Genomic DNA, 16956 nt, shown 5'->3' with positions numbered 1-16956 from the left:
GGCCCACCCCACTCCTACCGTTCTTTCCCATTTTAGTAAATCACAATGCTCATTATTCCAATTGGAAGTCATTTTAATTTTTTATATCAGTGGGTTGTAAAATAATTATTTTCAGGTGTGTTACTTCTGTTTATGTTGCATTTGTTTAACTCTGTTTAACACTGTGTTACTGTGCCTGTCTAAAACACCTGATGGTCTAATAAAGAGCTGAACAGCCAATAGTAAGGCAGGAAGAGAGAAGTAGTCAGGGCTGGCAGGCAGAGAGGATAGGAGAAATCTGGGATAAGGAAGTTGCCAGAGAAGGAGGAGGACATCAGAGGCCATCCACCCAGCCACACAGGCAGCCACAAAGTAAGAAATAATGAAAAGTATACAGAAATTGAGAAAGGTAAAAGTCCAGAGGTATAAGGTTGATGGGATAATTTAAGAAAGCTGGCAAGAAGCAAGCCACACTAAGGCCAAGCATTTATAAGTAAGAATAAGCCTCCATGTGTGATTTCTTTAGGAGCTGGGTGGTGGGCCCCCAAAAGAGTAAAAAACAACTAACAACACTATCAGTGTATGCATGTGCCCATGTGATGTGCTCTTGTATAGCTGTAAGTTTCTCTAGTACCCCCAGCCCTGTGGTCCTGTGTTTCTCCAGTTCTGCCTGGCCCTGCAATCCCTCAGCCACTTATAAAATATTCACTCACAAGCTTAATATTAATTACCAATTGTATGGCCTATGGCTTCAGCTTCTTGCTAGCTAGCTCTTATAACTTAACCCATTTCTATTCATCTGTAAGTTGGCACGTGGCCATGACATTACCATTCTGCTGGCATCTTGATGCTCTTTCAGCAGCAGCTGGTGCTTTTTCACTCTGCCCTTCTTCTGTCTCTCTACTTGGATTTCCCACCTGCCTCTAAGCTGCCTTGCCATAGGCCAATACAGCTTTATTTATCAACCAATCAGAGCAACACATATTCATGGCATGCAAAAAGATATTCCACAGCACCCTTGCAAACCTGTGGAGGCCAAAAGACAACTTTCAGGACCTTCCATTCAGGTCATCAGACATGGTAGCCAATGACTTTACCTGCTAAGCCATCACTCGTGTCCTGAAGGTCTCCTCACACTTGCTACAACCATCCATCAACACACCTTACTGGCTAAAGGTTCAGATTTTAAGCTCTTGTCATCTCTGTCACTGCAATCATAAACCTGTCTCTTGCTGACCTCCACTCAACGCCCTGTGACAACCTTCAGGCTATTCCTCTTTGTTTCTAGTCCTACCCTCTGTACTATGGTTTCCAGAGCGACTACAGTTGCTAGTTATGTTATACGGGTTATGTATTCCTTTACACTCATCACCCAGCTATCTGAGTCATCATCTCTTTCCTTTATTCAGACCCAGTTCCCCTTCTTTAGAGGATGTTAGAGCATTCTATCTTAAGTAGATCTGCAACAGCTCTCTTTCTCTCTCTCTCTCTCTCTCTCTCTCTCTCTCTCTCTCTCTCTCTTCACACACACACACACAACTACATTTTCTAAAGTAGTTTTTGGTACCTAATATATTCCACTGGAAAAGAGAATTCAATATAAACTTCAGACCGCAATATTTTGAAGGGTTTTTTATTTGTTTTTTACTTTTATACTTACGTGGATGTCTGTGTGGGTGCCTACAGAGGCCAGACACATCAGATCTCCCTTGAACTGGGGAAGTGAAGACAGGCAGATCCTTGCTTACCAGCTAGTCTAGCTGAAATAGCAAGCTTCAGGCTCAGTTAGGGACCCTTGTCTCAAAAGCTAAGGTGGAGAGTGCTGGAAGACAGCCCATGTCAACCTCTGACTTCCACAAACATTTGTGTGTATCTGTGGGCGTGCACTCATGTGAGCACACACAGACATACACACATAAAGAATAAAACTAAAACACCAATATTTTGTCATAAAAGACATCCTAATTAAATTTAATGCTTAATTATATTTCCTAACAATATGACTCATTTATTAAGGATGTACATCTCTCTCTCTCTCTCTCTCTCTCTCTCTCTCTCTCTCTCTCTCTCTCTCTCTCTCTCCCCCTATCAATCTATCGTTCACATTGCATCTACTACATGCCAACTACTTTCTAGTTGCTGGGGAGCCAGACCAGAGCCATCACCAGTTTCTAACTGCCCTGCAGGGGACCAGGCCTTAAGTTTGTTTTACTGGAACTGGCTAGAGCTGAGCAAACAGTTCTGGGAAAGACAACTCAGGAGCAACTGATCAGCAGGCACACCACAGCCTTCTTTCTGCTAGCTAAAGATAGCTTTCCCTACCCTGTACCTGGAAGGTCCCTAACCACTAGAGCCTCCCACCAATCAGGTCCCAGACTAACCCAGACTAATCTTTCCTCCACCAATCAGCACCAGATTAATTCCTCCTTCCTGGAATTCCCCTAACTCCACTTAAAGGGAGCTTGCGACCTCCCTTTGGGGGTCACTATTTGCCACCCCAGCTTGTTGGAAATAAACACTCTTGCTTAATTGCTTATGTGACTGTTGGTCTTTCTTGGGGGCTTCTCTCAGACCCTAACAGTAGACAACTAGTTTGATTCCCAGCATCCACACCTGGTGGTTTATAACTACAGAACACCGCACCTGGCTTTTTCTGTGGGTGCTAAGGATCTGAACACAGCCCCTTGTGTTTACAAGCATTTTACTCTCTGAGACCTCACAATCACTTTACTTGCAAAAGATAAACTTTATAAAAATCCTCAAATTATCAATTATCCAAGTAATTCACCTTTCATTTTATTGCCTCTCAACTCCTTGTTTTTTAGAAGCTAGGACTGAATCTCTTAAATAGAATATAGGAAAACCAGCTTAATATTTTGAAGAAAAAAAATTAGAAATCAACAAGCCTGTAGTGTTAAAAAATGGATAATAACCTTAAGTTAAATGTTTCTTTTACTTTTTATTACCTTTACAAAGCAACACTTAAGTGAAGAGTAATCACATGAGCAAGCACTTGTAGAGGATTGAGAAAACAGATCATAGCTTTTTTCTTTGTGGGCTTGTTAGATGGGCTCTCAAGCAGCACAGGTTCGTGTCAGATCCACACTGTGCAGCTAAGGATGATCTTGAATTACTGACCCTCCTGCCCCATCTTCCAGGTGCCAGGATTCGAGATTGACACCATGCTGATGCAAAATCATGCTTCTTAATATTAATTAATATACCACCAAAACAACAGTAATGTGGCTAGGGTTTTCCACGTACTAAATAAATACAGACTAAGCAAAACATTTCGGAAAGCTAAAATGCAAATATTGCAAATAGCAACCACAAATTTCTCACTTTTCTTTGCCTTTTGCAGTGCCCTACTTTGCTAAGGTTCAAACTAGTCCTGGAGAGACAGAGTGCTAATGATAGCACTGGGAACAGAATCAGGGCCAATGCTTGTGGCTAGGACATTCAAAAAGTTGCCAGTGTAGCTAACTGTCCTAGTATTCATATTTTCCTTCCTATGTTAGCGTTATATGTTTTGTCATTTTGCCATGATATTGAAGGAAACTTAAGAACTTTGCAGTTAAAATCGAACCTAGATTTGTGGCACCTTAAAAAGCTCAGTCCCCTGAACACATTTCAACTTGAATCAGTTATATCCATTCGGAAGGGAAAAAAGTCTGTATTAAATAGTTTCAGTTGAAAAAGTTTGTTATTTGAATTGTTAGAAGTGCCCAAAGGCAAAGATATTTGGATAGTGGGGAGTGATACATTCTGTTAAACAATCTGGGAGCTTTTATACACACAAAATATAAATTAAAATTTTTAAACATAATCAAAATTTATGCTTTTACATTGGACTCCAACAAAAAGGCCCAGCCTTGTTCCAAATTTTCACTTACATAGCCATTAACCTAGTGGCTCAAAACTGTTTAATTTCCCATACAGAAACCATTTCAATTCAATGATCTCTTCTGGCAAATCTTCCCAGGAGATTATTAAGCTAAATCTGGACTTCTTTTCAGGGCACTTTTGCCGTGATGGTCCATTTGCAGAATCTGGCAGCCAAGCAAGGACCAGAAGAATACTTTGAAGTGGAGTTGTTATAAGTAGAGCAGTAGAGAGGGGGTGCAGACTATCAAGGCATGGAGGATAGCATACTCGCCTTGGGAAAGAAATTTTCCACTTCGCAAGGCTGTTTTTCTTTTCTTTTTTAAAAGAGAACGTGATTTTCAAGAGAGTGATACCCAGGAAAGTCTCACGACCTAAACCTTCAACACAGGATTCCGTACCTAACAAATTACAAACCAAATACTTATTTTCAAGCTGCCAAGTAATATCTGTCCATATCTAGGGATTTTCCATGCCCTGTCTTTTATCTGTTAATACTCTCAAGAAAACACTATAAAAAGGGAGACCCGAATCAAGCTCTAAATCATAGTTCAGCTGAACTCTCTCACAACTGCGGTTCTCAGAAATAAATGGTCTGCCATCTGCCCAACTCTGTTGTGGGTCATTTGTACACTGTGAACCGATATTGCTGTGGTTGGTTTAATAAACAGCTGAACAGCCAATACCTAGGCAGGAGGTAGAGGTGGGATTTCCAGGCAGAAAGGTAGCAGGAGTAGATAACCTAGGCCTGCAAGATGTGAGGAGAAACAGGAGGTGCAAGATGGCAGAGAGGTGGGGTTGGGGATTTAGCACAGTGGTAGAGCACTTGTAAGCAGAAGGCCGTGAGTTCGGTCCTCAGCTCTGGGGAGGGGAGAGGAGGAGGTGATGCCACATGATAGATTGTAGATTACTATAAATGGATTAATTTAAGTTATAAGAGCTAGTCAGGAATAAGCCTAAGCTATAAGCCAAGCTTTCATAATTAATAAGAAGTCTCCGTGAAACTACCACACACAACTCAACCTTGCCTTAACTTGCCTCAGTTCACTCCAATTCTACCTCAGCTTGCTTCAGCTCACCCTAATTTAACCTCACCTCACCTTAGTTTACCTTAGATACCTCAACATACCTCAGCTTCCCTCAGTTTACCTCCGCTTGCCACCGCTTGCCTCAGTCTGCCCCAGCTGACCCAGCCGGCTTTGGGCCAGCCAGCCCGCGGCCCCGCCCCCAGACCGCGGCCCCGCCCCCAGACCGCGGCCCCGCCCCCAGACCGCGGCCCCGCCCCCAGACCGCGGCCCCGCCCCCAGACCGCGGCCCCGCCCCGCGGCCCGCCTGGTTTCCGTCGCGAAGGACGCGGCGTCGGTTGGTTGTCAAGATGGCTGCGGAGAGGTCCCAGCCGCCACCTCCGCCGTCGCCCCGCGAGGTCGCCGCCCTCACAGCTGCCATCGCCACAATCGCCGGGGCCGCGGAGCCAGGACTGCCGCGGCCGAGCCCGCGACGCCCGTGACGCGGGGCGGGACACGCGGCCCGCAGTGCCGGGAGAGGAGGGAGGTCGAGCGGCCATGCGGGCGGCGCTGGGGTGAAGGATGCTGGCGGGCAGGCCCGGAGCCCAGAGCGCAGGCGCGGGCCTGGGCGCCGGCCCCTCGGACTCGCTGGGCGCCCGGGACGGCAGCGGGCGGCCTCGACCCGGCGCTTACCTGTATCCTTCCCGCCGGCCCCACTCCCGGGTGACGCACGCAGGGGCATGGAAACTGGCAAGTCATTTTCAGTGCGGATATTCGCTTTAGCGCTGCCACCCCACCCCACCCCGACCTAAAGTTTTACATGGTGTTCTCCTACTCGGTGACCTCTTCCCTGCCACCCGGTCCTCCCACATCCATACTTGGACTTGGCTGTCACCTTTTTGTGAATTTTAAAATGCGTCGGCCCTGTATGGGATGGGCGAAGATTCACCTTTTCGAATTTTAGTGTAATACTCTTTACTTTTATAGACACTTGGTGCTTAGTCGAGTCTCTTAGAGAAATTGCACAGAATGAAATCTGGTGCTATTCTGTTTTAGTATTTGTCTGCTCCCCACCCCCAACTGCTGAGCCCAAGCACGTTCTCATTTTGTTTCCTGTCTCTGCTCATTCTGTTGTTAAACAGGAAAGGAAAAGCAGAGGACCCAAACTTTGACAATCTGGATTATTTCTGATTTTTCCCTAATTAATAGTTGAGCTCCCACTTGATGTTGGTAATATCATAGTGGAAACGTCCGTAAGCTTTCCTTTTAAAGTATGTAAAGAATTTTTATTCTTCCAGAGAACGTTATGGTAATTTGAATTTAGCCTTTGTATTCTCAACCAACTTAAGATGATGTTGTATGTGGTCATCTCTATTTTCCTCAGGGAATGGAATGTCTTCACTTGGGTTCCTTCCACCACCACCCTCTCACCATTTCCTTAGCTCCTTAAGTCCCAACTTCTTCTGGAATGTTTTTATACTCTTACAATTTTAACAGCAAATCATCAGTTTTCACTGAGGGTCTCCTCTTCTGCAGACCTTGCCTTGGGTTTTAAGGATGCAGATCTACTGGGGAAGGAAGATGGGTGTTAGGGCTCCATTAATGCCAAAACCCTCTCAGATGGCGCATCCCCAAGCTTCCTCCCTGGGACTTTCCTTTGTTCGCCTGTGCAGCAGCCTGCAATAGCAGCTGCTAGCTCTGGTCATCTTGTCCTTTGTCTTAATGCTGCCACAAACAGTCTTCTCAGAGATGTGAAGTAAATACTACTGTCTTATGAGTTTGACTCCTCATGCTTAACATTGTTGTTTTTGTTTTTTTGTTTTGTTTTGTTTTGATTTTCCTTTTCCGAGACAGGGCTTCTCTGTGTAGCTCTGGCTGTCCTGGAACTCAATGGTAGACCAGAATGGCCCCTGAACTCACAGAAATCTGCCTGCCTCTACCTCCCCAATACTGGGATTTGAAGGTTGTGCCACCACCACCCTGCCAACATTGTCTTATACACTGAACTAATCTTAGTATATTGATTGTCCCCAATTTGTCTCTAAATCAAATACAAGAAAATGGCTCATTGACAAGGCATGTATATCTTTTATTTTCATGAATGACATATCATTTTTATAATTTATGTAATAGGAATATTAAACCAAGCAAGAATGAACAAGGAGATGAATTTTTAAAATACTGATGTAGTTCAAGCTCTAAGGAATTTAGAGTAGGGAGATGGGTATAGCTTTAATAGATCTTGCCTGGCAAGGAAATGCATTGTATGACAGTCACTTGTGTTGATAACCTATTGGAGAAAAACTAAATGGGGAGGGGGTGAATGCCCATAATAGTCTTTGGTTTTTTTAATATTAACTATATAAAAATTACATCTTGGGGGTAGATTTTTAGGGGTAGTTTTACAATGATACTTAAATACTTAAAAATGTCAAACTTCAATATCATTTTTTAAATGATGGAAAGAGTAAGCAAGATCATACTGAACTATTATGTATGCTCTATGTAGTGTATACACTAATGTATGAACCAAATTTTATATGTAGTCAATTATCTGAATAAGTTTAGGAATATATAGGTTTCAAAACATTACATTTGTGATTTTTCTATATGTTCCTAGAATAAGATCTCAAACATATTGAGCAAAATTGTCCTTACCCAGTGGGTCATCCCCCATCCCTCTCATCTGGCCCAAAGTAACTTACCCTTGTCCCTACTGCAGTGTTCTCGTGAAAGAAGAAAGCTGTATTTTCCTCTGCTGCTGACTTTGAAAAGCTAACCATCTTCCTAAGGTCTGGTCCTAGTAAAGGATTCAGCCAGAGAAGAAAAGATAGAGCTAGACCTGTTTCTGTGCTGTTAGAAGCCAAATTCTTTTCCCTTTCATAACATTTTTACAAATCCTGTAGAAGACATCTTTTAAAATATTATATGTGTGTCTTTGAGTTTGTGTTAATGACAAAGTTTTAGTTAAAATGAAGACAATTAGTTCTAGCCTGCAAATGACAAAACAATTCAGACAAGTGAGCTCCTATTATAAAAGTCCAGATAAATATGATTACTGGGAAATATACAGTTTCTGTATAATATTGATGCCAAAGCACTGAAAGAGCCTGAAATTAACACATTTTGAATTAACAAATCATATATAACATAACATTGTTATATATATTTATTGTAGTCTACATTACCATCAGTAACCTCAGGTTTTTGGAAAAAGCTTTTAAACAGCTGTTCATTAGACAGGTGGTCATGCCGTATAATTTGTAGCTTTGCTGGAATCTCACTTATATCCAGATCTCATCATTGGGTGCTAACTAGCTAAGTCCACGGTTCTCAGCCTGTAGGTCACAATTTCTTTGTGGGGGTTGAATGACCTTTTCACAGGGGTTGCATATCAGATATCCTAACTATCAGATATTTACATTACAATTCATAACGGTAGCAAAATTACAGTTATGAAGTAGCAACAAAATAATTTTATGGTTGGGGGTTACCACAACATGAGGAACTGTATTAAAGAGTCACAGCATTAGGAAAATTGAGAACCACTGAGTTAAGTGGTAATGTGTTGACCATTTATTGAAATTCAAAATCATGAAAAATACAGAAATATTGTGATAAATTTGACAGTAGTCCAAATCCAAATAAGTTGGGAAAGCCAATTAACCACGTGAGTGCAGCTTAAGGAATGGTTAATGGTAAACTTCAAATTATTAGGATCACCAAAGTACTCAGTTTCCTCTAGAAAAAATGTATAAGCAGATGGTGACATATGACTGTCCCAGTGTCTTGTCTTTTCTTGTTTTTTTTTCTTTTTGTTTTTTTGTTTTGGTTTTGGTTTTTTGAGACAGGGTTACACAGAGAGGTACACAGAGAGGTGTAACAGCCCTGAAACTCACTTTGCAGACCAGCCTGGCCTTGAACTCACAGAGATCTGCCTTCCTCTGCATCCTGAGTGTACACCACCACTACCACCTGGCTGTCACAGTGTCTTTTCATAAGTCATCCACAGGGATCTTTGGGGAGAAAAGCTCTATTCACAAACATTGCAATTTTTTTAAATTTCATATTGTAGACTAAAGGATCCGTTGAAGCATTTAACTCATCTACTTCCTGTTACTAAAATCTTTCATTCCTTACATACACGCCCAAGAAGATACCTTAATAGTAACTATCCAAATATCTGATATGAATAAAAACATGCATTTTCATTATCTAAGGCCATGATTTCTAAAGGTAATTTATTTTCCCCTCAGGAAATTCTAGATAGATAGATAGATAGATAGATAGATAGATAGATAGATAGACAGATAGATATGATTTATAAATATATATATAATTTGCTAGTCATATACTTAACACTTATATGTACTCATATTAATTGTCCCATGAAAGCATTATACTGTCATTACCATAAGGCTCTAATTATATCAGACATTCTTGACACTCACTCAGTAAAGATGTAAACTGTTGTCCTTAACTAAATGGCATCACTAGAGATATGAAAATCCATCTTGAGAAAAATTTAGAAGAAGAGCGCCAGATTCTACTACAGCAACAAAAGATATGTCGGAATCGAGCACGTAAATATTTCATGGAGTCAAGCCGGAGAAGAAAGTAAGTCGTTGTATTTTATTCAGAAGCACAGAAATTCGAAGTTATTCTGAATTCATGGTTTCTCTCGTTGGAGGTGCCTCCTAGACTTGAGTCGTGATGGTGCTTTATTTCTAGAACAATGCTAAGGGTCTCATGATTCTGCCTGGAGGACCAAGTCAGTTTTCTAGCTATTGATCCGTGACTATCACGGTTTTTCTTGTTACAGAACAGTTTGTTACACTGACAGAGATGTTTATTAAAATGTCTATGAAATGTAGTAATGCCTTTTGGTTTTGTATCACATCATGATTAATTAAAAGGTCAACAGTTGTTTAACTTCAAATAGACTATCATTTGATTTTGTACTATTCAATTCATAGAATTTTTATGTGCTACCCTTCTCCGTTCAGTTACGAAAAGAGAGGAAAGATAAACACTGATAGAATGCTTTAAGTCAAATTTTATAAGTCATTGCCAAAAAAGCTCTCTGTGGAGACTATAAACTAGAAGGAAGTAAAATCAAAAGTATCTAACCATCTTATCACTTTTAGGATTTTAATTATTAAATTTGTTTTGTTTTGTGTTTTGAAGATAAGGTTACTCTGTGTAGTCCTGGCTGTCCTGGAACTGACTCTGTAAACTAGGCTGGCCTCAAACTCACAATTTGAGATTTGCCTGCCCCTCCCTCCAGAGTGCTGGCTGGGATTAAAGGTGTGTGCCACTACCACTGTCTTAAATTTTTAAAGATATAATTATTTTTATTTTAGATGTGTATGAGTATTTGCCCAAATGTATGTAAGTGCACCACATACATGCTTGGCACTCACAAAGACCAGAAGAAGCTGGCAGAGTCCCCGAAACTGAAGTTACAGATGGTTGTGGGTGCTCAGACCTGGACTCTTAAGTCCTCAGCTAGTGCTCTTAACTACTGAGCCATCTTTCCAGCACCTGATTATTAAAATTTTTATTAAACTTTTTAAGGCAAAGTGGTTATCCAATTTTTTTTATTTTTTTATTAATATTCCTGTAATCCATGGTAGTAGAAAATCCCTGGAGCTTATTAACTACATCATTGGGCGTATGCTGCAAATCCCATTTGGGGGTACAAAATTGTTCACGTGTATTTTTTCTGCCATTATATTCCTCTTGCATTTAATCCTTTCATTGTGCAGCAATGTTGAAATTATTTATTGAAGTTTATTTTTATTTTGTTTGTACGTTCCTGCTCTTCCATTACCTTTTGTCTCCTGAAGATCATACAAGGCATATAACAACTATCAGTAAAGATGATTATAGACTTTTATCTAGTTTATGTTGTCTACTGAAGTTGAAGTCAGAGAATTGTAGGTTTTTTTCGTATTTAGTATTTTCCCTTCAGATAAAGGAAAAACACCTGCCCTTTTTTTTAGTATCTTTGGAAGTAATCTTTAATTGTTTAAAATGTTATAGACTAAAATCTCTAAGATTTCATATTCTAGAAGATAAAAAGTAAAAGACATGATTCTTACCCCTCAAATAGTTAATAATGCAGTAATGAAACATGACAATCAATAAATACTGTGGTTAAATCTCCTATGAAGTAGAACAGAAGGAGAACATCTCACAGACTATAGGACAAGGAAGAGTCCCTGGAAGAATGGTTAGCCACACATTAGCCAAGGAACATTAAAGGAATCCTACTGTATGTATCGAGAAAAATGCAAGGAAAGTCTAATGTGATAAAATGTGACAGAAAATATATGTAGGTGTACATGGAAAGATGTAGGTGAGTACCAGATGACAGGAGATAATTTATGAAATAATATGTATACCAATCTAAAGAAATTAAAGAATTTGCCCTGTGCTAGATTATAAAACAATATCTTTAGATTATAATTAAGAAGCAAAATTAGAGGTATTCCATGATCAAATAAAATAAAATCTTAGTTCATTATACCAAAGAAGCCGCAGATGAAAAACAAAACAAACAAACAAAAACCAGACTAGAAACAAAAGTAGAGCAGAAAGCTGTTACACTATGTAGGCAAGTGAATGAGCATGGGTATGGATTTAGAACTGAGTAGATGATGTCAGGAGCCAAGAGTCAGTTATAAGTGGTCATAAAGAGAATTGTCCAAATTGTTACAGATCAGGAAAACTGTAATATTTTGATGTAAATCTTTCTAAAATAACTTCATATTTTAATGTTTTATGTATACTGATAAAGGTAGTTTGATCTTGGACCTTAGACTTATGGGTATAGCAAGCATGAAATTGCCTGTACTGTTATATTACTGTATTGTTCTTGAGCTACTCTGCTTTACTGTCCTCTTCTTGTCTTTAATTCTTTTAACTATTAACTGCTTGCACACTGATTTATTCACTGTTTTTTTCATATGCACATGCAGTATACAGATAACATTGGTGAATTCTTCTATTGAAGATTTTCTAACTTCTCCACTGTTTATAACTTTCTTGAAATTCAACTCGTTTTTTAAAAAAAACTGAAGTAATACAATTTTATCTTAAGTAATTTAAAATGCAGAAATTGGAAAGTAAGAATACTAAATACAACTTGTCCTCACCTATAACAATGATATAAAGTACTTAAAGATGTACTCAACACTTTCTCATGAAGTAATTGCCACTTTATTGGCAATTGTGAGTTTTCCATGTATCTTTGACCCCGTTTCCTCCAATGACAATGTTTTACAAAATTATAACGTGGTGTCAAAAACAGAATAATAGCCGGGCGGTGGTGGCGCACTCCTGTAATCCCAGCACTCGGGAGGCAGAGGCAGGAGGATTTCTGTGAGTTCGAGGCCAGCCTGATCTACAAAGTGAATTCCAGCACAGGCTCCAAAGCTACAGAGAAACCCTGTCTCGAAAAACCAAAAAAAAAAAAAAAAAAAACCAGAAGACCATTGACATGGCCAAGACACAGACTCCAGGGACTACAGAGTCCCTCGTGCCCTCCATAGTCACACCTTCTCATCCTACCCCGAGATGTCTTGTTCTCCATTTCTAGTTTGCTTTGTTTTGCTTTGGTTCATTTTCACACTGTTAAATAAATAAAATCATGTCATATGCAGCTTTTGGGGACTGATGTTTTTCCCTCTCAGAACAGTTCTGTGGTATTAATCCAGGTTGTTTTAGTCCTCAGTAGTTCTTTCATTTTCATTGCTGGGTAGTGTTCCGCATACACATGTACCAGAGATGTATTGGGTTCAAGTTGTTGAGAGTTAGGTGGTGGTGGTGGTGGTGGTGGTTTTGTTTGTTGCCATACTTCTACCACTGAGATACAGCCATAGCCCTGCAATAGAATTTTTTCAAGCTACTTACCCAATGATGGACATCTGAGTCATTTATGGTTGTAGGGTGGTAGTATTGTGTATAGAAGCTGTAAACATTCATATATAGTTTTCATATGAACATATGTTTTTATTTCTCTGGAATGAATGGCAAGGAGTACATTACTGACTCGGATGCATGATCTCTACATGTTTAGTCTTTTAAAAAGTCTGGCCTTTTTGCAGAGTGGCCCGCTGTGCCTGCAGCAGTATACCATCCAGATTTTCTGTGTAGCTCACTGTTGGCTGCCGTCACTATTTTTATGTTAGCCGTTCTCGGTGTATAGCAAGCTCTCCCTGCAGGTTATGTCTACAGCTCCCTAATGGTTGCTGGGATAGAGCAGTCTTCATGTGCTTGTTTGCCATCTGTCTGTCCTTTTTATGTCTTTTCTCTAATTCTTTAAGCCTTAACTGTTTGCACACTGATCTATTCCCTGTGGGTTTTTTCATACATGAATGCAGCTTGCAGTAGTCATGTCTAGCCCACTCTCTGTACTCTATCTCCTACCACCAGTCACATTTTCTACTCTGCCCACTGCACTCTGTCTTCTACCCCCACTCATGTCCCAGTCCCTGGTATTTCCTCTGACATTTTAAGGTCCTTTTTTGTTTTGTTTTAAGTTTCCATATATGAGAAAAAGAAAAGTCACCACTTGACTTTCTGTGTCTGGATTATTTGTGTAGCGGAGTATCCTCTACTTCCATGACAGGGTCTTATTTGTCCTTCTATATGAAGATACTTCTTGTGTATTTATATCATACTTTCTTTGTCCATTCATCTGCTGACAGGCACCTAAGCTGATTCTGTGAGTTGGCTTATGAGAATAGTGCTATAATAAACATGATAATGCAGATGGTTTGTGCTAACTTCATTTCTTTTGGCTATTTTGCAATGTATGGAGTAACTGGATCATAGGATATTTATGTTTCTAGTTATTTGAGAGACGTCCACACTGTTTCCATAGTGAATTGTTAACTGACATTCCCATAAAAAAAATTTTTTTTGAATCTGCACCCACATTAAACGTTCTACAAGACTGATGGATTTTATTATAATTTCAGTGAATGTGGAGAGATAGAAGACTGCAGGTCCAGAACCAAATTATCCTAGATACTCTTAGTTCTCTAAAGACCAATTTATTACCCATTTCTATGTTTGACCTAAAAGCCTATGGCTATTTGGTAAGTCCTTTCAAAATATATAAACAGACCTCTAGCTTCCACTAACTCAAAAGCTAAGAAGTCATTAGATAGAATCTAAGCATAATAGCAGCAATTTCCCTGCTTTGCTATAACCTGATGTGTAGGTGGAGTTTTCCTGTCCTACAGCTGCTCTCAAATAATCACTCAGAAGCTTCATATTAATTTCAAATGCCTGGTCAACAGCTCAGGCCTATTACTAGCAAACTCATATTAAAATTAACCCGTATTTCCTATCTATGTTTGCCACCTGGCTCAGGGCTTCTTAACCTCATTTTTTTACATGTCTTGCTTCCTCAGCAGCTGGCTCCTCTAACTCTACCCTCCTACATTACAATCATTCTCAGTTTGGCTTTCCCGCCTTTTCAGCTATTGGTCAGTTAGCTTGTTTATTAAACCAGTCATAGTGACATATATTCACACTGTATACCGAAGGATAATTCTACAGCACTGATGTTTCTACCAATATATTTTTAAAGTATCTTGATTTATTATTTTCTATTTTTCTGAAAACTTCATGAAACTGCTACCATATTGGAGCATGATATTTGGAGTAACTCAAATCTACATTGTCAGGCAATGGCCACATATATTTAGCTCTGACATTAATTATCTCTTATTCCCTTTGAGGTGAGAGTTGTATTTTTTGTGTCAATGGGATATACTCATTTTTATTCCTGCCAGCAACATTAAAGGGTCTTGTTTCTCCACATCACTATCAGTACTTTTTATAATTTATTATTCTAGTGGGGACAAGATGGCACTTCATTGCAACTTTGACCTGTGTTCTCCTGATGGCTAATAATATTGAGCATATTCTCATGTATTTATTGGATATTGTATTTCATGATTTGTGAAGTGTATAGTCAGATCATTTTCTGGTTTTGTTTTTGTTTGTTTGTTTGTTTGTTTTTACTTAATTGCTTGGGCTTTGTTAAGTTTTTAAGTTCTTTATTCTAGAACTTATCACCATATTATTCTTCAGGTCCCAAACTCCTAACCAACTTCTTCTTCATCTTTCAGATTCTATAAGGTAAATACATGGATGAATGGATAGATAGGTAGGTAGGAGATAGACAGACAGATAGACAGATAATTGTGTACCACTTAGCAGTAGCAGTGTGTCCTCAGAAGGTTTCCTTGGGTGATTTCACTGCTATGTGAGCATCAGTGCTTACTTAGCCTTATCTGCCCAGAGCCACCCTCCTCCCTGACGTTCCTATGTCTCTATGTGTGAATGCCATCGCCTTTTTTTTCTTTGCTATTTCTGATACATTATAATCCAGTTAGTAGAAGATTTGTGTTAGAACTGAGCCTAAAAGTAAATGTAAATAGGATTTAAGGATTTGTTTTGTTTTGTTTTTTGTTTTTCAAGACAGGGTTTCTCTGTATAGCTTTGGTGCCTGTCCTGGAACTCCCTCTGTAGACCAGGCTGGCCTCAAACTCACAGAGATCTGCCAGCTTCTGCCTTCTGAATGCTGGGACTAAAGGTGTGTACCACCAACTCCCAACGGATTTAAGGATCTTAATTTTAGGATTAAAAGTTATGAGCTTCAGTCCTCAGCTCTTGGGGAAAAAAAAAAGTTATGAGCTTTAGTTAATTGATGGTCACATCCTTATTTTGGTTGATATCACAGCCATCAGAGAAAGGCAGTACTTATCTTAATAATGTATCCTATACATTATTAATTCTATCTGATAATCAGAATGTGGGTATTCTGTATTTGGATATTTTCTTCACCAGTTTGTTTGTTCGTTTGTTTTTCTTGTCAAGTGAAAAATAATCCATTGAAAAAAATAGGAATTTCAATATAGATTTTGGGAACTTCAAATAATTTCGACCTTGACAAGGACAGGGCTAATAATGTGAAGCATGTGCCTCTTTGTCATATAGAAAACTCTGGGTATCTTCTTGACTTTGTCTCTTGCAGGCTGTTAGTATCATTTGATATATTTTATCCTTGAAAAATATTTCTTCCAATTGCATTTTCAATTCAAAAGGATACTCTGTCCCTAGTTTTTAATTTCTAATGCCTAAAAATGTGATTGAGTTTTAAAGTTAAGTATCATGAGTTTTAAAGTTAAGGTTGTAACTACCTCGATCTGAAATAGGTTTTTGTCCAGTAAAAAGAAAGCTATCACAGAAGGCAACCTCTCCAATTCCACACACCATCTCTTGGGGCCTTGGGTACTCCTAATGCTACTGTTTATTAGGTTGCTACAGAAAACTGTCACCATGGCACATTATTTGTTCCTAGGAATACTTCCAGCAGAAGTTGTAGACACTTGGGAAAGCAAAACAAACAGCTTGGCATATGGTTGTCATCTAATGAGGTCACTCACCTTGAGCCAAAATGTTGTCCATATTTCATTAAACAGAACTGCACAAGTTGAGCAGATCCTTCAGAAGTCACCAAGGCAGACTGTGTCTTCTGTGAAAAATGCTAAGCCCAATGCAATGTGGATGACTGCGTGGTTCTCCGAGTCTAACCTCTGTAGAGTAGGGAAGCACTCTTCACTTCCATTGCCTGTTTCTCCATCCCCATTGCTTATCTGAGTGCCTGAAACATCCCTGAATAAAAGAAACCCTGCAACTCCTGACTGAGGAAGGAAAGGATACACATTGCTCTACTTAATCCTTCAGACTCTGTCTTGGAGCATGTCACAGAGCTCAAGAGGAAAGGCATTGGCTTGCTGGCCACATTCTGTCAGTGCTTTAATTTGACACAACTTAGTACAGACTATATTCTGTAGTCTTGGAAAGTGAAATGTGAAATTCTTTTCTGGGCACATTTTAATGTTGAGCGTAGGACCACTGTGGAACAATATAAAGTAATAGAGATGAATGGTATTTTGCTATTAGAATAACTTTATAATTCTAGCAAAGAGGATACCACCTCTTTGCTTCAGAATCTGCCATTCCTTATTACTAAATTTGTTGTGTTTTCTCAGTTTAAATATTATGG

At 39.5% G+C, this 16956-nt stretch overlaps 1 protein-coding gene across 4 annotated transcripts in view; it reads left to right on the top strand.

The window, feature by feature from the left end:
• The first annotated feature begins 5188 nt into the window (after nt 1–5188).
• The window catches only part of Cep126 (centrosomal protein 126), a 58725-nt gene continuing 46957 nt past the window's right edge, over nt 5189–16956 (top strand). For 3 of the 4 annotated variants that reach the window (XM_036192928.1, XM_036192926.1, XM_036192927.1), the window contains exons 1-2: nt 5189–5560; nt 9363–9482. In XM_036192928.1, coding sequence (XP_036048821.1) covers nt 5448–5560; nt 9363–9482 — 233 coding nt within the window. In that variant the 5' untranslated portion in view covers nt 5189–5447. Of the gene's footprint in view, nt 5561–9362; nt 9483–16956 lie in introns of those variants that run through there. The other variant, XM_036192929.1, reaches the window with a different exon arrangement.

This window comes from Onychomys torridus, chromosome 7, assembly GCF_903995425.1.
Source record: "Onychomys torridus chromosome 7, mOncTor1.1, whole genome shotgun sequence".
Classification (NCBI taxonomy): domain Eukaryota; kingdom Metazoa; phylum Chordata; class Mammalia; order Rodentia; family Cricetidae; genus Onychomys; species Onychomys torridus.
Note: the sequence above shows the minus strand (reverse complement) of the source record. Positions and strands in the feature narration are given on the sequence as shown.